General features: G+C 37.5%; 1 protein-coding gene across 1 annotated transcript in view; it reads right to left on the bottom strand.

The window, feature by feature from the left end:
* The window catches only part of CNTNAP4 (contactin associated protein family member 4), a 255,817-nt gene that overhangs the window by 163,016 nt on the left and 72,549 nt on the right, over nucleotides 1-20,252 (bottom strand). Inside the window, exon 3 of the mRNA XM_080646072.1 lies at nucleotides 12,933-13,126. Within this exon, the coding sequence (XP_080502198.1) occupies nucleotides 12,933-13,126 (194 nt within the window). The remainder of the gene's footprint in view (nucleotides 1-12,932; nucleotides 13,127-20,252) is intronic.

The following is a 20,252-nucleotide window of genomic DNA, read 5'->3' on the forward strand; positions in this document are numbered from 1 at the left end:
AGCCCATATGAAAATCCAATGTTGTGTGTACATGTATCCAAAAGATTTGATTTTATGAAAAAAGGAGACTGACAGACCAATTCCTTTGCAATTTAGAGACATTTCAGTATTTACTCGTCATTTTTGACATGCAGATTTTTAAAAAGATCACAAATATCACTGTGAGCTTAATTAACTCACATGTTTATTCTGATCTAAGGATAGAAAAGTTATTTCCAACGTGGCATAGTAAAATAATATTTTTAACCTTTTGTTATTTCGGGAGTAAAGATGGAACCACTATTACCATAATAGCTTTGTAGCTCTTGGGACAATTTTCTACAACTCTCCACAAACTTGCTAAAATAAATACAAGTTTTTCCCTGAAAATGATATTCCCCAGGCCACCCCCAACTCATGAAAACTCTGACATATTGTAATAAAGCCATTGCTCCCTGAGGGCCTCTTTCACTGCTCCAGCAATTTTTCTCTCCTCTCTCTCATATTGAAAAAGAGCCCTATTATGAAGTACTTAAAATGTTCAAGGCTCCAAAAGGAAGACAACCTTTCAGTATGAGAGATTAATAATAACAATAAGAAACGGAGAACGAAAGACAGGAGTTCAAAGCCAAATAAAAATTTCATTTGCAGAATACAAATCAAATATGATTTCTTTTGAACTGCATCTCTCTGATTTATAGACACAGCTCTGTGGAAGATTACCCAGTATTTTTGTTTCGTGTTTTCTTTCCTCCCTTCATACTCACGGCCACTTCTGGACAAATGCCCTCACACTTGAATCGTTTCTATAACATGGCTCTTCTCAGTCACCCAAAGGATTTTCCTTTGTGAACATTTCTGAAAGGGGTAAGTCACGCAGATAACAATAGAGGGAGAAGATCTTAGACGATGCCAACTTAGAGGTATGAGTCCTAAGGGTAATTGGGAACACAAATGGATAACGCCAGATGGTTCAAGGCTGTTAGGACTAAGAGTTTTTCTTTTACAATTTATACCAAATATCAGTTGCACACCTTCATCTCAGGACATACACAGACCTCCGCATTGTAAAGCAGCACACATATCACCAGGTTATTGCATTTTGGATTTGAAGTAATCATAAAAGTGTTCCCTTTTACTGTTACGGTATTATTAATACCTATTCTAAAGCACAGAAAGCATGGTTCCTATCTACTAGGAATTCATAACCTTAATTAAGAAATGATTAAACTTTTTAATGGAAACAGTACACATACTATGCATTTTAGCCAACAGCATTTGGGTATTTATTTATGTCATGTATATAATTTGGACTAAAGGAAAACACATAAGTAGAGTGAAACAAAATGAAAAATACATGAATGAGTTTGAAATTCAGCCAATTAAAGTTATATATAACAAACCATGAAAAGTAATCCAGAAAGACTGCTGGGAAATAACACTATTGCAGATGTCTTTGGAGATAAAGACCCTAGATACACGTTGGTGAATATTGGAAAAGTGATGGGGCAGGGGGACTGGAGAATAAGTGGGTGGAAGGCCCTGGCTGGAAGCAATGCATTGAAGAATACTTAGCAAGCCTGCCTCAGATAAATGAAGAGTACGACCCAGAAGGAAACTTGGTGGATATCCTGAGAGTGATGACTAAGCATCTGAGATTGGAACTGTGGTACACAAGGAAGCTGTTAATAAAATCTGCCAGGTGTAGAGTTGGACAGAGCCATCAGGTCTGCCAGCCAAGCAAAACATTTCAATAAAATATAGTATCCTGCTGGTTTTTGCACACCAAATGCGTGTAATAGCCCCATCCCAGAAGGAACAACAGAAATGTATGAACCCACACATACACTCTTCTACCTGGTGCTCTGCAATGCACCTTGGTACTCATTTGCAAAATGTTTGATGAGGAATAAAGCAAATGCAATCTTTCCCACATAGAAAGCAAACTTGAAACTACAGTACATATTTTGATAAACAACAAAGGATTGAATCCATAATTTATTAAAGATAACATCATTCTACTGCTTTAGAGTAGATGGTGTATTTTTAAAAATGACCCTAAACCAATGATTCCATTTTCACCATGGATTCCCTTCTTTCAATGTATTGAAATACCATTTTTTGCCAGCTTTGCATACTCATGAATATTAGCAGAAGAGAGCTAAATATAAAATTTTATAAATGTGGCACTAGTTAACAAACTTCGCGTCAGAACTTACTATCTTAAATCTTAATTTCTTCAGTATTAAAATATTATTGGTCTACAGTCTTTGTGAGTTGATGGGGAAGCATGCAATTTTACAACTGATAAGGAATAAGAGATCACTCCCTGGATTCTACCTGCACCATCATTCTGTAAGTGAAATAAAAAGAAGCTCATAGAGGTGAGTTGTCTTTAGTAATATGCCTTCTGAGGCCTCTACTGGTCATTTTCTTATTTCATTTAGAACCATGTATATCTTTGCTTCCCTGTTCTGTTCTGAGACACAGGAGGGTTGAGTGATATAGATGAGGCTCCTGGGTTAGCAAGCTTCCAGCTGGGCCCTAAAGAGAGATTGGTGGGTGAAAGGAAGGGTGGAGCCAGGATACTTCTCCCTTTAGGTAGGGGCTGTTGTTTACAAGGCTCCTGCTCCCCATGGGCACCCCTTGCTTCCATAATTCTCTAATGGGCAGGCCCTTCCATGGTCCTAGAAGTAACTGAACAATGTCAGCCTCTAAGTTCTCAGAGCACCACCTTCTCATTATCTGTCCAGCTCTTGGAATTACAGCATTGTCTTGCTGTTGCTAAGCTCTAAGTTGCCTCCCCTTCCCCTATCCTCCCCCACATCTTGGACTGATCAGCTTTTCCATCACCTGCAACCAATTTCCTATGATGACTTCCCAGTTTCAGATGCCCAGAGTAATTTCTGCTTTTCTGACGAGGCACTGACTCAAAGATCAACCTCCTATCAGAATGAAGATGTTTTTCTATTCTGTCATAATATGATCAAAGATTATATTAGTATAAATATGTGTTTTAAATTACTAATAAAATAAATATCTGAGGATTCATATTGATAACTCCCATAGACTTTCTATTATCAATAAATTATACAAGATAATGCCATATAACAAGTAGGAAATAACCATTACGTGTTTTCTTAAAAATGCAATAATTGGACTATTTCCTCTCCATTCTCTTCTGTTATCTTTTAGGAAGTGTTACCTGACACTCATTTTAATTTACATTTGTTTCTTATCCCATTAGAAATTTGATATAACCTAATGTTTACCTGTGCTTTTATTAACTAAACACATAGTCTATCCATTGCCCCTCATCTCTTCCTTTTCACTCCTTATGATTCATTCTTTAGTACCAAATGGCAGCTCACTACAAATTCACTCAGAAATGGCCAGTATGTTCTTATATCATGTTTTTGATGGCCATAAATTATTCCAAAGTGAAATAAGCCAGTCAGAGAAAGCCAAGTATCACATGATCTCACTCAAATGTGGAATCTAGTGAACAAAATAAACTGAGGAGCAAAATAGATCCAGAGACAGAGAAGCATGGAACAGACTGTTGAATCTCAGAGGGAAGGTGGGGGATGGTAGGGGAGTGGGAAGAGATCAACCAAAGACTTGTATGCATGGACACAGACAATAGGGTGGTGAAGGCCTGGGGGGAGGGAGCAGGGATGGGGGAGCCTAGAAGGAGTCACCGGGGGAGGGAAAGGGGACATGTGTAATACTTTCAACAATAAAGAGTTTTTAAAAAATAGAAATAAAATGAAAAGGCAAAAAAAAATATTCCACTGATGAGGAAGTACTAAAATATACTTTAGCAAGTGAGCTACTACTGGACTATTAGATCAATGTTACAGTATTTTGCTATTATAGGCAATGAAAATCTTTGCATATGTTTCCTTTGTAGAGTGCAAGTGAACTTGCAGGATAAACTCTGGAGTTGTTTCAGTTGCTCTTTGGTATAAATTATGTATCTGGATAGATTTCAAGCATTAACTAACATTGTTTTGGACTCCCTTCCTTTAATATACTAAAAACATGCATTACCTTCTGAAGAGTTTGGACCTTTGTATTCTTCCACCAGCAGAATTCGAAAGTGCCTTTCTCACCATGCCCATGGCAGTGTTTTCCTGTCTTGAATCATTTGAGTTCTCCTTCAAAATGTTGATTTCATAACACATGAGACTTGAACATATAGCATAGGGAATACTTTTAAGCTAGATACTTGGGGATCAAAACAATGCCCCATCTAGCTATGTGGCCTTGGGAAAATAACCTCACCATCCCTCAGTTTTCTTCAATACAAAGTGCTCATCATCACAGTACCTAATTCACGGGGTTGTGAAAGTTAATTGAATAAATATATATAACACATGTAGAATAGTGCCTACCATATAAGAAGTATTTAGTAAATGTTCATTCTTCTTGTTTTAAAAATGCTTTTCTTTAAAATTCATTTTTATCTTCTTCCAGTTAAACAGTAGGATCCATAATACCATGGTTTTGATGCAGTAGTTAAAATTTTTTAAGAAAATCAATTACATGTAATACAAAACCATTAAAATAAAAGATGTTAATTTTTTATATACAATTTGGAAACTTATGTCTTAAATAACACTGTAGTGCCAAGATTCACATTTGTTTCATTCTTTCAGGAGGTGTTACCTGACACTAGTTTTAATTTGCATTTCTTCAATATTGAATAAGATTGAACAATTTTACATATTTAAATATGTTTTCCTTTCTATGAACTGCCTGTATATATTTTAAACAAAATAAAACTCAATTTTTATATTACTTTAAAAACTCATGCTTTGTGTATGTACTAATAGGATTTTCTGTGGTTTATGGATATGTCCTACAAGTGCACTAATACAGTAACCACTAGCTTAATGTAGCTACTGAGCACTTAAAATGTGGATAGTATGACTGAGAGACTTTGTTTTTAATTTTGTTTTATTTTAATTAATAAAATTTTAAATTTAAATAACTTTACATAGCTATAGCATAGCTTTAAATGCTAAAGAAATTAGGACAGCGTTAGCTAACATCAGGTTTATAGCCTTTTGTTCTGCCTAGACTAGATCTTTAGCCAGATCCTTCTTGCAACATAAACTCAAATAATGTATACTGGATCTAAGATGAATTGGCATCAGGGGATTATGTTTCCACCAAACTAAGAATCCGTACTTGATTGTCAAGTTTGTTTATTGATTAATCCAATTGTTCCCATAGGTTAAATCACCTGGGACCATTTTTTTAAATCCCAAATATTATTTAATTGCTTGGATGCTGCCTAGGAATCAGAATTAAAATGTGCAGTAAAATTTGGGAACCACAGACATACCCTGTAATAAGTAAGTAACCTGGGATTGACAAGATGCAGATACATTGGAGATCAGGGTTGGCCCTTATCTCCAAGGAGTTACATCATTTGCAAGGTAGGAAGGACCCTAGAGCTGATGGCTCTACCCATCTGTGGTAGTCCCACCCACTCAGCCTTGTCTGTTGTGACCATGTTTCTCCCAATTCAAGGTGTTGGCATATTTAGAAGCTGTTCAGCATAACTGAGCATCCAGTATGCTGTTGCTGTACATGCTGTTTGTTGCCTGTCCTTTATCCTTCTTATATCTGAGTAAACTTGCAGGTGAATGATTATCAGTCATAGTCAGTCTGAATACCGATCTTAATCTAAGACCACTGCTGGTGAATCAAAGTGGGCATTGCCATCACATAGGCTAAAACATTTTTCAATTTATACTCCTTCTTTTAATGTTGTTATGCTACTTTCTTCCCTAGCGTTTTCTCAATATTATCTAATTTCTCATCTTTTCCTCTGGGTTTGGTTCTCTTGCTTAGAAAGACATGCCCCTTCCAATATAATATTTTTATCTATACATTCTCCTGTGTTTTCTTTTAATACTTTTCTATGTCTGTATTGTTTTTAAGTATTCAAATCATCTGAAATCTATTTTGATATAAAATGTTTTATAAAAATGTTATTATTTTTCTAGAAAAATAGCTTACCAAGTTCCATATTGACTAATTTACATACTTTCAATGCTATATATATCTTAGGCAAATCCTTAAATGTATTTGGACTTAGTAATGGATTTTCTATTTTGTTCCTTACACTATATTTTCATGTGCCAGTATCATGTTTTAATTAATACAGATTTAGAAGATTTTCCTAACGTGTAGATTCTTTTTACCACTGTCATTTTTCCCAACTTATCTATTTTCTCATATACTAGTATATGGGAAATTAGGAATGATTCCACTTTTATGGGTTATTGTAGGTAGAATAAGTAGCTTTATAATATTGTTTCCTATTTCCAAATAGCTATGTCCTTGCATTTAATCAAGTCTTCTTTTATGTTCTTAAGTAATATTCTAAATATTATTTTCATATATCTTTTTCATTTACTTTTAAGTTTATTCCTTGATATTTATTCATTCTTGGTTCTATTATAAGTGAAGCATATATTCCTTTTATATTATCTACTTCAATATTTATATGTAGGAAGATAAATTACTGATTTTACAATTTCACCTTTATGTTATGCACATTATTGAATTATCTTTTTTAAAAATAGTAAGATTCACCCTGTCCCATGTGGCTCAGTTGGTTGGAGCATCATCCCACACATCAATTAATGTTTCTCTCACTATAGTGTCTCTCTCTGCCTCTCTCTCTCTCTCTCTCTCTCTCTCTCTCTCTCTCTCTGTGTGTGTGTCTCTCTCTCTCTTTCTCTCTCTCATGCTTCTCTCTCTCTTCTCTCTCCAGAAATCAATAAAAATATATCCTCAGGTGAGGATTTTCAAAAAATTATTTAAGAAAAATAACTAATAGTAAGATTCTCTTAGGTTTTTAAGAACTATATTGTATTAATGCCAAATCTTATCTCCTGCTTTCTAGCTTTATATATTTTTCTATCCACTTCTCTGATTAAAATACGTTGGATAAGTTTGGGAATTAAAATGTAAAACTAGGAAAGAGAGCCAATGCATTCATTTCCTAGAAGACTAGTTGTCTAGGTCTTAAAGAACAATAAAGAAACATTTCAAAAGGACAGAATTGCTTCCAAGAGAGAAGAACTACAAATGTAGCCTCCTGGGACTGGGAACAAGAAAGCCACAAGTAGACATCAGTGACATCGCATCACAGGAATGACAAGAGGAATAGAGAAAAGGGATGATGTTGTTGTCACTGAACTGTCACATGGTAAAATGTGAGACACAAGTTGTAAAATGGTTTTAAAACATGTTATTCTCTGGTTGATGATTTGAGAATGATTTTGAATGTAAGTGTGCACTCTGAAGAAGAGACCAAATCAAGTTTACTGCTAACTCTACTCACTCTCTTCAAATAATTTTTAACTTGCTTGCTTAGGGACAGATCAATTTGAAGAATGTGGAGCAACATAACCACTTATCCTATAGTTATAATGTGTACCTACAATTCATAGGCATTCACATATTTGTTGTATATTATATATCAATATAAAGTTCCCATATGGGTGTCCAAAGAAGTTTATGAGAAGGAACTGACATAATATGTAATCGAATGGACACAAATCAACAAGGTGAAAGAAACCACACTACTTGACAAAGAAGGTACCTAGCAAACTAACTGTTTCTATTCATGATTGATTCCACATTAAAAACCCAAATGCAGCCACCTTTAACCTCATAATAGTAGGTTAATCATTTTCATTTTCACAAAGGTGGAGGACTCATAGTTAAGTAGAAATATAAATAGGAGATTCCCTGGGGAGGCAGAATTAGCTTAACGCATGCTCTAGGCATTTGTCCAGTACTGGGGCAAGTACTGCATTGCATTAAGCTTGATGATTTGCCGTGAGGTACATGGCATTAGTACTGCTGTACTTTACAAGTAATTGTTGTAGCTGAGGTCACTCAACAAAGGGCTCACCATAGGGACAGGGCTAGGAGAGATGCATCTCAGAAGGTGGGAGTGCACCAAGCTCACAGCACACCTCCACGTGTATTTCTGCCTCCTCTGGTTTCCTACTAAACACTCCTCCCCTCCCCCCGCAGCGTGTTATTTGACTGGAGACAAATACATGTTAAAATCTTTGCAGGTAGTGTTTCTGCCCTGTGTGGCTTGCAGAGTTAACAAGTAAATCATTCACAGTGATAGCAATGACATAAATACCTTTTGACAGGTGATACTTCCATCCAATTGATTATGTCACAGGGGATTCATGTCTTTCACCACCCAAACCCAGACAATGACATTAGACACTTCTAATTAAAAAACAAAAGCATACTAACTTGAGAAATGTGCTAAAGATTTTTTTGTTTGAAAAATCAGATACAATTGAAATCCATCTAAAAAAGTAAACTATACTTGTGCATAACTATCATATTTCCTTAAATAATTCATAAAATTGGTGCCATCCCATTCCTCGTCCTTACAGTCTGTGGTGTGAAAGAATCTTGGGCCTAAAATAATTTCTAAGATGATAGTTTCATGAAATTTCAGCTATTGTTCTTAGATGAGTGAAAATTATACCTTACATTTACTTTTTCAATCCTTTACAATAAACTGACTTTAAAAAGTCTTTTGATCATAGATGGTGAGGGAGTTTATTTTGTCTTCAATTTGAGAACAACACTTTAGTAACTTGCATTTTCTAAGTTTTTGGAAAATATTTATATGCCATCTGATAGGGCCGTTGGTATAAATTATACTGATGAGCACTAAACTATAAATTTTATTCTGAAGAAATATTCTAAGGTGTAATTTTTAAAATATCATTGTATCTGTCAAGTTAACAGTTCTATGAAACATGTACATGACTTGTATGGTAATAAATAAAGTATTCTGCCCTCCTTTTTAAAGATTATTTGGAAGAAGCAGCAGGGTGTTTTATTAATTCCTTTGGGTACACAGAAGTCTTTGTCTTCTCCAGTGCTTGAAATGGGATCAAATGAGAGTATGAGGCATCCTCACTGCAGCATTTCAATCCATGCTGATGGGCTTATTTTATTTGTTTCTAAATTTGTAACAGTTATCTTTTCTTCTCTTTCCACCACACACTCGGGTAATGCCTTATGTGTTTCCTAACTCTCTTCCATGGATTTATTTGTATCATCTGGAGCAGACTGTGAAGCTCTTAAAGAAAATTGGCATGTTTTGTTTAATTTGCATAGCTCCCATAATATCTAGAAAAACTAGGCAAAAAAAATACAAAAAAGAGAAAGAAGTTAGGAAATACATATTTGTAAAATGCTACATTCCTTACTATGTACATCAATTAAAAATTGTTCTTTGGCAGAAAAAGAAAATCCCAATCGAAGTGATCTGTGTTATTGTGATGAGAATGTCACCAAATTTCATTTTTCCTGCTTTGGCAAACAGCAGGTTCACACACAAAGTGTGCTTCCCTCAGAATGGGGCCTGAGTGTGGAGGAGAACAGAACTCGGCAACCCACCTGGAGGAGTAGGGGTGGTTCTATCTACACCAGAGCCTAACCCAGCCGTGGGCAAACTTCGGCCCGCGGGCTGGATCCGGCCCATTCGGCTGTTCTATTCGGCCCGCGGAGCCGAAAGAGCGGAGGGTTCTCTTGCTCTCCCCTCCGCTCCTTCACCAGCAGCAGTGTTAACATGGCAACTTCGGAAAACACGGCCGCAGCTCCTTCTGAGTGGGCAGATTTATATCCGCCCATTCAGTAGAAGGAACAACTTCTCAGTCTTCCAGAGGCTCCTTGTAATGCCCGCGGACGCGTCCCCCGACATCACCCTGGGAATGCGTAGACACGTTATCCTGGTGATGTAGGGAGACACGCCCCTGGAGAGCACAGTATCAGAGCATTAGCTAAAATGGAGACCAACAACACTGTTCCCACTGAAGTTGATGTTTTAAAGACCAAAAACCTTTCAACCCAGTCTACATTGCCATCTACATCTACATCCCGGGCATAATTTGGAAGTTGCACTAAAGAAAATGTTTAATTTACTGTTTACACATTTTGTTCTTTTCTATTTGTTTTAGTTTTAAATTTTTTTATTATATTTAAGTTTAATTTGAAAGGCTTTTGTACCTTTCCTTTGTTAGGCAATTTTATTTTGCCTTTGCCATCTTCAATATAAGGTATGTTATTGTGCTATGATTCCTCCATTTTTTGAAGTTTCAAATTATAATAATTAGTGTTTACATTCTTCTTGTTAAAATGTTTGAAATGAATAAAACTATTGAAATTTTAAAAAAAGACCGTACCCTTTTATGTAATGATGTTTACTTTGAATTTATAGTAGTTCACACAAACACTCCATCCATGCTTTTGTTCTGGCCCTCTGGTCCAGTTTAAGAACCCATTGTGGCCCTCAAGTCAAAAAGTTTGCCCACCCCTGGCCTAACCTATTTTATGTGTGGTCATGGTAACTGATGTACCAAGTCTTAATTTTGATCTTGACATTCAAAGCTATCCATAAGCTTTCTTTATCACATCCAAAAGTATTATCCAGACCTTCCCCCACCTCACAGTCCATTTGGACCAGCAGTCTCACTGGTTAGTACATGGGAAACTGGATATCTCTAATGTCCATGGTTTGTTCACACTTGTCTAGCTTCATGGATTAGTTTCCTTGGTCCTTCCATAATCTAAGTCGTAATACTTCTTTCAATACCAAAGTAAACCCTGCTCTTCTGACAAATTCAGTCCCAGTGATCTCCCTATTCTGCCCATTTCCAAACCTCTAGAAGTCTGTACCTCATATTCGCGCGCTCATCTGAATCATTTTTTCATTTGTTCTGATGTGCTTTATCTTTCCTGACATTAACATGAGCTCTTTTAATACCTTCCAGAATTTTGCACGAGGTTAAGCACATGTTAGGAGATCAATGTATTCATATACATTCATTCATTTTTTTCCCCCATAATTCACTCAACAAAAGTCAGGTGCCACACTGGGTGATGAATGCCAGAAATGCAAAGATGAGAAAGATAAACCCTCCCACATAAATAAAAAGTTCATAATTTATAGGGGAGAAAGAAATGTACCATCCTAACTCTAAGTATATTCAACTGGTACAATGTAAATTACTAAAAGGAGGAGTCACTTTTTGTTACTGTGATCATAAAAGAACCCTACAAAAAAAGTGCATTTCATTTATTCATCATTCACTCATTCATTCCTTCATGCATTCATTCAACAAAACATACAGTATTTTCCTGCAACATGCCAGGTACAGGTAGGATTTGGGAAATGATGTGAGATGAAAGGTTAGAAGGTACAGCCTCTACTTTCAGGGTGCTCACACTTAAAAGGTGAAGACAGTACATACTAAAAAATAATATTACCTTGACCGGTAATTGTGCTAGATGCCATCTGTCTTTACATTGATTGGTTTGGATTAGTTAAGGGTATTATTTGTGCCACTACTTCATCCTCAACACCTCACCTTTAATATGAGTAACCAAAAAAAGGGAAATGGCATTGTCTCAGTTTGGCATTTCCCAAGCTTGAGGAACGGCAAAACAATTTTCATGGTTGATCTACCATCTTTAAAAATGTCAAAACATACATTTTACTTAACACAGCGAAATATTATCATGAATTTGCCACTCCTTATCTAGTTTAAAATCCAATGCTCAATTTAGAAAAAGAGTAAAAAAAAAAATTCAAACTCCTAGTTAAAATAAATACCTCATTAAGCTTTCATTGTTATTGGTTCATAATTACTATTTATTTTACCCCTAGTTTGAATGGTTTTCATGGAATTAATTCAACCGTAATATCCAGTTATTCTCGCTCTTATACACAACTTCAACCTGCTTTGGGTTTTAAGGCAGCTTTTCTCAAAAATGCTAATAAGCAACTTCTTCCAGCCTGACTGTTGTCCTCTCTAGAGAAAGAACAGGGCTACTTCTCAATTCAATTTACATCAATAAAATGCAAGAAATGGCCACCAAGTGCTTCAGAGATATAAAGGTGAGTGAATCATAGTCCATTTCTTCAATGCGTTTATAATGTATAAAGGAGTTCTAGGAAGTTTCAAAAGAAAGGCAGTTGACTGATCAAAGAAAATTATCATTCTGTGCCCAAATAGGTTTCCAAATTATCTGTGTGCTAAGAATGATGCTTCATTAAGTAACTTATTTTCTCTGGTTCTGGCAGCTCAGCCAGAAGAAGAAAATATAGTTCTTTGATTGCTGTATGTTGTCCCTATTCAACGTAAGATCCATATCAAGACTTTTATACACCAAAAAGAAGTCCTTGCTCCACCACCAAGCAAACTTCCTTTAGCTTCCCTCTTCCACCAGGCATTTATATACAATCAGTCAACTATAAATACCACCCACATTTTTACACACTGCCTCCTTGTCCATCTCTCTCTTATAGGAACTGTGCCACTGTCCACAAAACACATCATTTTACACACTTACCCACTTTAAAAACACTAGAGAATGGTTTATATATAAATCATATATATATATATATACATATATATATATGTATATATAAAATGTATAAATATTCCAAATATTATCTATAAAAACCTCCATATACTGGGGATGGGGGTGTGATTTAATTCAGAAATCTCAGTCATCAGAGGAAATAAAAGAGATAAACTCTTTTGACCAACCTTTTAAAAAGTACAAAACTACTATATTATTGAAAAAAACAAATATTTTTATACATGTTTTATTTCTTAGACTTTCACACTATTTAGCGGACTAATCAGATTTTTTTCAATTTCTGAGGACTCTGTGAAATAAATTTAAATTCAGTAGTTTCACAAATTAGACCATAAAATGTATTAGAAAATAAATATTACTGTATTTTCTCTTGAAAAATATTTTCTAAGTAATTCTAAAGATTCTGTTTCTTGCTGTAGGTTAAGAGATTTGTAAGCAGCATGCAGATGGACCTTACTCTTTCCCTGAGAGACTATGGGTTCTGTGGAGACACATACCCAGATGCTGTCCTCCTGTCGATACTGTTTCCAGTTCCTGCCGCTGTCGCTGAACATCAGGAGGTAGCTGGTCACCCAGTTGGAGCTCCCATATCCGCCTTGAGTGGCCACGGCAGTGATCTCCATCCTCTCTCCGAGGTCAATCTGTAACCACTGGTATTTGTTTGACACAAGTGGAGACCAGCCACCAGCTCCTTTTGTGAAAATAGAAGAAAATTGGCCAAAAAAAAATAGTTAAAAATCTGTTAGTGGAAAAGAAATGCTAGTAAGACTTGATTCCTCTATGGAACTGAAAAAGTCAAATATCCAGAACATAAAACTTCTCCTAAATGTAGGAGGTGGTGGGGCAACAAGAGTTTAATATAAGTTAATGGAGTCTATGTCAATTATATTCGTTTCTAGGTATTAGAACCTCCTGACACTGGGAAGAACTAGGGGTCTCATTGAATGTTCCAAGTGCTTAATTCAACGGGTGGACATTCATGCCAACACTAGGAAATAGCATGTTTACTGCCCACATGCATTACTGGGTAATGATTTGGCCTTTAATTTCTTTGCTCAGAACCAGATTTAAGGGAAGACCTTCACACTACGGTGGAACTAGAAACTACATATGATCATGTTGAATCCTTAGAGTAAGAAGTACACCATTAAACCTGGAATACAAAGATGATCAAGAAATTATCACTAACCTCACTGTGTTTATAGTCTTACATAAGGAACAAACAGTAAAATTCATGTTTGAGCCTGGCCAGTGTGGTTCAGATGGTTGAGCATCGTCCCATGCACTGAGAGGTTGCGGTTTGATTCCAGGTCAGGGCGCATGCCTGGGTTACTGGATCGATCCCGAGTAGAGTGCATGGGAGGCACAAATCAATGGTTCTCTCTCATCGATGTTTCTCTTTCTCTCCCTCTTCTTTTCTCTCTCTCTCAAAATTAATAAAAACATTTTTTAAAGCATGTTTGAAACACAGCGTGAAAAATGCTAATGGTGGGGCATGTGCAGGGAACAATAGCACAATAAACGATGGAGAGTTCTATCCTGTAGAAAGTGGCTTGCAACCATGTGTGAGAGACCATTTAATTTTCAGGAATTTTACAAGCCGAATGTTAAACATAGCCATCTTTACAATTGGCCATGAGAGGAGTATTTTAAATCTCAGAAATTGCCAATCTCAATTAGTCAGCACCCACCCCCACCCCAGCCAGTTTACCAATACACCACTGGTTCTATTCTATCTGGGAAGAGAGAGGAGAGGATGGTGGTGGTGGAGGGGAGAATCAGGGAAAAGGTCAAAGAGCAAGTTGTCCTTGAGCATTCAGAAGTGAAAAATAGAAGTTTGTTGTATGGTCAAGGAAATATCTGTAGAACAAAACATTGTTTTGTTTTAGCCAATGCACACAAGAAAATTATAGATGTGACTACTGTATGTCTCAAGATGTTTCATTCCTCAGTTTAAATAATAATACTTTATTTGGGGAATATATTTATCTTAAGTAATACTGACACTGCTGATTATGTAAGTAATATATAATCACTGTCAATGTCCTGAAATAGAGTTTGACACATATTTGAATCCATAATTATCTAGTATTCAATACTATTAAAATGGAACACCTATTATATAACACTCCAATAGGAACATTAATACATGTTTATTTCCCCCCATTATTTTTCCATCCACCTTGAGACTCTGATAAGGTCTGACATTTTAGATAGAGATTAGCATTAACTGAAATAGAGTTTTTATTCAATCACTAAACTTGACATATGTGCCATTTCAGGTAACCTGGCGTACAGGCTCTAGTGCCAAGAGATGCCCGATAAATGTTTGCTATTGTGTTGTAGCACACGCCACTGTGAGATCTAAAGGGACACATCTGTGTTAACTGTTTTATAAGATTTAAAAATTATTTTTTTAAATATATTTTTATTGATTTCAGAGAGGAAGAAAGTGGGATAGAGAAATAGAAACATCAATGATGAGAGAGAATCACTGATTGGCTGCCTCCCGCATGCCCCCTACTGGGGGGGATCTAGCCCGCAACCCCGGCATGTGCCCTTGGCTGGAATCAAACCTGGGACCCTTTAGTCCGCAGGCCGACGCTCTATCCACTGAGCCAAACCAGCTAGGGCTAAAAATTATTTTGATGTCAGACACAACACACTGACACTCTGATAGATGAAAGGCAGAACTCTTTGAAGAGAAGGTTGGAGCCATTGCAGGGAGATGCACCATGGGAAGGGTGACAAGTTGAAGCTGCTGGGGACAGCTAATAAATGGGTGTGGTTAGGTAGGTTTATGTGCTCCTGTGGGTTGGCTAATTGGAAGGGGCTCCAGAGCAATGGCTTGTCCCCAGTTATTTAGTACCCGACTCCAGGGTGATTAGTGTTGGGGGGCACATGATGGGAGGTGGCGAGTGCATAGCTTCCTCGACCATCCTATCTAATTTTACTATTCTGTCCCGAGGCCTAGTAAACATTTGGAAGTGGAAAGTCTTCTGGGGCCTGATGTGACCCAAGCATCCTTGGTCCTCTTCCTGATGCAACTGCCTATCTCTCTGTATTTTTATCTTTTATTCACATAGAAAAGATGGTAAAGCATGAAGCATGTGCCCCAGCCCGCCATCATCTTAACCGGACATTTCTACATTTGGAATGTTACCTATATCAACACATACCTGGGAGAAAATGCTGATTATTTTGCTTCTTGCTCTTTCTAGTTCATTTTAATGGTCTAAAGTTAATAATGAGGATACATTTTAAAATACAGAATTAGGTAATATTTCTCTGGCTTTCTGACACTCCTTTACAGACAGTATTTTAAACGTGAACACATGAGAGGAGCACAGTGAGGAAACAGAATGAGTGATTTCAGAGAGATGAACTGGGTCATCATTTCTCACCAGGAGAAAGAGGAGCCTCCCCCTGACCGCTCCCTCTTCCGCATCACTCACTGTCACAGCTGCACTAGCCAACTTGAAACATTAGCGATTAATTCACCTTGAACATTTCAATTTCTCACCAATGCTGAAAAGGTACTACTGATATGCAAATTAAGCTCTATCCTCAAGGAGGTACACCAATAAAGTAATGGAAATTCGGATGCTCCAAGGCTTTGCCAAGTGAGAAGTCGGCCACAGGAAGTCCAGGGAGTCCTGCTTGGAGTTAAGCCGTGCAGCTATGCAGATGCACATGGTGTGTGTGATGGAGTGTTATGCTCCTTTTAATTTTAAAACAAATGTCAAATGGTGATACGGAAAATGCAATGATAGAGATAGAGACAGAGACAGAGTACCAGCCTATGATGACAGATAGGGGCATGAGTGACATGACTTGAAGATTCGATTACAGCTGAGGTTAGACTGCCCCAGCCGTATGGCCAGTGCCAAACCACCTAGCCTTCTGGAGACATATTATTATCACAGTTACTTTTTTGATGGAGAAAGTAATGGCTTTCTCCAGCAAATTTTAAACTCTGAATTACTATAAAATACAATACAATAATGCATCTTTATTTTATTCATTAACCAAACTTTTCAGCTGCTGGCCAAGCACTATTTGTCTTCAATGATGCTTTTAACACAACGATATATTCAGCATCACAGTAGACAAATACCCGTGAGACCAAAGACCGTATTTCCATAAGCCCATCTATCCCTTGGTTAAAGACACTTGTCCCTCCATTCATTTTTTTCCCAACATCGCCATCTCCCTTTCCCTATTCCACCCCCCTTTTTCTCCTGTGTTGGCCTCTCTACTGAAATTTGGCATAATAAAGTTTTATAAATATTTTCAATAAAAACAACAAACCTTTTCTTGAATCTTCATAAAACAGCCTGAAAACTCACGTTTAAAAATAAAAACCTCCCCCATTGATGAGACTTTTAAATAAGTCTTGCAGTGTTGCTAAGAGCATTAAATTTTTAAAAACATATTAAGCATCAATTAATTTCTCTCACACACAGCAAGCATGAGAGTATAGGGTAGTTGTTACTTTTTGACTTGTAAAGCCATTATTATTGCTGCTGACACCAAACAAAGAGGTATGATCACAATAGAGCTGAGCTTTGAAAAAGCTTAGTTACTGAATGACCACAAAACAAGGCATCTCTCATTAAAGTGTCACCTACCACTTTTAAATATCAGATTCCTAAGGAACTTGCTTCTAGAATATATGTTGCTGTGAACTGTCAAGAAAGAAAAGCAAACTAAAAATGATCCAGTGCCTATTCTATGCTAAGTGCTCTACCAGAAGTTTTATGTACCATATTAAGCTTAATTATTTAGATTATCTAGTGAGATGAAACGTCTTAACATCTCTTCTTTTCAAGTAAAACTTCAAAAAAAAAAAGATTTACAGAAGCTAAGTAAATTTTCCCAATATTATGCAAATTAAATGTTCTCAATATTACACAAATCATTTTAGTGTAGATAAGAATTACTTTTAAAACAATTTAAATCTGTGTAAGGATCTCATTTTCAAAATCATATCCTTTTCAGTTCTTTACCCCTGAAATAATTATACAACTATCATTACCCTATAGTTCTCTATTTTATCCCATGAATATATCCAAATAATTTATTCAGGGTTATTTGACTATAAATAACTGGCTGCATGAATTATGTTTCAGGCCCATATATCTCATTTGCCAAATATCACCAATATTTACTTGTGGTCATGGGGACACATCTTATAATTTCAGGGAAATGAAAATGAAAATTTGAAGAAAAAATATTCTTGCTTAAAGCCTTAAAATATAGTAAAGAATCCTTTGTATCCCCTCCTAATATTAAAGATGGCATGACCTCCATTCCTGTTGGTCATCAGTGAAGGTGAGGCGTTAGAGTTTGTCAACCTGGTAAGGGCAGGAACTACACAGAAAGGGGAGCTATATTTCTTTGTTAGGACTTAAAGCCTAAAAGGACACAGATGCTCAAAGGCACAGAACACAAGTGAACATGGTTGAATTTCACAAGTGAACATGGTTGAATGCAATCCTCGCCACCATTAGGGCATCTACATTTCTAGAAAATAATTGGCTTTATTAAAATTGTCATAGGAAAGTTTCCCTCTGAGATAATGACTATTTTTCCATTTGTGATTTCAACCTTACCCAAGGGTCTAAAGGTCACCCAGATCATTTTGATCTTGACATTAAATTACAATAATGTAAGGAAACGGAAAGAACATTGTGCCAATATTGGTCTGACTCCCTTAAGTGGTCTGCTGTGTCCCCGAGCTACCATTAGGAACCTTTAACTGCTTTGTATTTTTGCCAGCACGGTTTTTTTGCCGGAAGAAAACATAACGCTATTGATGCTGTGTGCATTGCTGGTTTTTCCTCAGGTACACTCCTGAGTCTTGGCATCAACGCCTCCCAAGGTCACAGTGCATGTTATGCACAGGTGACCTGAGCCAAGCCAGTGGGGCACTTCCCAGGTTTTGTTGGGACAATTGGAAAAGAAATCCTCTTTTCTGCTGTGAATGCTGAAAACACAGGATTCCAGCATCAAGCTGTAGCAGCTATTACTGTGGAAAGCCTGCTGAGTGAAGCCAGCACAGAGGGAAGCAGAATTGAGAGATGAAGTGAGACCAAGTTCAGGTGGCACAGTCAGCACCCCCGAATCCAGCTGTGTCTGCCGAGCGTCCCTGTGCCTTCTCACTGCACCAGCTCCTTCCATGTGTGCAGAACCTACCCAGGGTCACCGCTTCACCAATGCTCCTCTCTCCCGGGCTTCGTTATTTTTTTTTCTTTTTAATGAATCATCCCCATCAATGTATACTAGTTAAGCATGCTGTCAGAAAGAAAAAAAAACAAAAAACTTCTCTTGACTCCACTCTACATGTTTCTGCTTTTTATATTAATACTAGAGGCCCAGTGCATGAAATTTGTGCACTCGGGGGGTCCCTCAGTCTGGTCTGTGTCCTATAGCAGTCCGGGAGCCCTCAGGGTATGTCCGACTGACAGCTTAGGGGGAGGGGGCCTGAGGACTGCGGTGGAGGCGGGAGAGGCTCATGGCTGGCAAACGAAGCAGCAGCCAGCCGTGAGCTTGGCTTCTGGCTGAGCAGCGCACCCCCTGTGGGAGCGCACTGACCACCAGGGGGCAGCTCCTGCGTTGAGCGTCTGCCCCTGGTGGTCAGTGCTCATCATAGCGACTGGTTGTTCGGCTGTTTGGTCAATTTGCATATTAGCCTTTTATTATATAGGATTCTTCAAATAAGATGTCCATCCTCACTCTCTGCAATTTTTCTCATTCATTTTCTCTTAGGCCAACTCCAATTAGACTTTAACTTCACACCACTCATCTGCTTGTGTCAAAGAGCCACGTTACTAAATTGAATGGTCAGATTTCAGTCTTCCTTCCAATCAGTGACATCTGTACTTTTGACTATTCCCAATGCCTGGATATACTTTGTTCACTTAGCTTTCGCACAAAAAAACTCATTATCTTAATTTTCTGTCTAGCTTACTGGCTGCTTCTTCTCAGGCTCCATTGCTGGCTCTTCCTTTTATCTCTCATTACCTCCTAAGGTTGAGATGCCCAGAGCCCAGTCCTTCATCCTGCTTCTTCTCCACATCCACCCCCTGCGTAAACTCTCTTTACTTCATAAATATAAATATTATATATATGCCAATAATTCCCTAATTTATATCTCCATCCACACCTCTTCCCTGCACTCCATCCTTACACATTCAACTCCCTACTTAATACCTTTAACATTTTCCAAACCAAACTCTCATTCATCCCCCAAATCTTACTCTAGTCATACCCTTCCCCAACCCAGTTTATGACAATTCCATTCTTCCAGTTTCTCAGGACAAAAGGAAAAGATATGTAGTTGTGCTTGACTCCTCTCTTTCTCTCACCAAAGGACCAAACCAACCAAAATTGCTGTTGGTAGGACTCACCCCTCTGGAACTAGACCATTTCCCCACCGTCACAGGTAAGCCACATCGTTCTAGCCTGGATTCTCGAAAAACCCCTAACAAATCTTCCTGCTTCTACATTTGCTCACTTCATCTCCATTCTCTGCACAATAGGTTAAATAAAAAACCATTCCTGTACCCACAATTACTCTCAATTTTACACTTAGAATATGGCCTACAAAGTTCTACATGATCTGCCCATACACATACCATTCCCACCCCGTGTCTGACCTCCTGTCCTCTTCATCCCAGCTTGCCCCCCTCCTTTAACAATAGCCTCCTTGAGGTTCTTTGAGCAAACTTCAGCCATTCTCCCGTCTCCCACCCCATGCTTTGTTAAGCTCTCTTTCTGCCTGGAATGCTCTTCTCCACTGGGCAAACATCTTT

The sequence above is a fragment of the Plecotus auritus genome (assembly GCF_963455305.1).
Source record: "Plecotus auritus genome assembly, chromosome: 10".
In the NCBI taxonomy this organism is placed as follows: Eukaryota; Metazoa; Chordata; class Mammalia; order Chiroptera; family Vespertilionidae; genus Plecotus; species Plecotus auritus.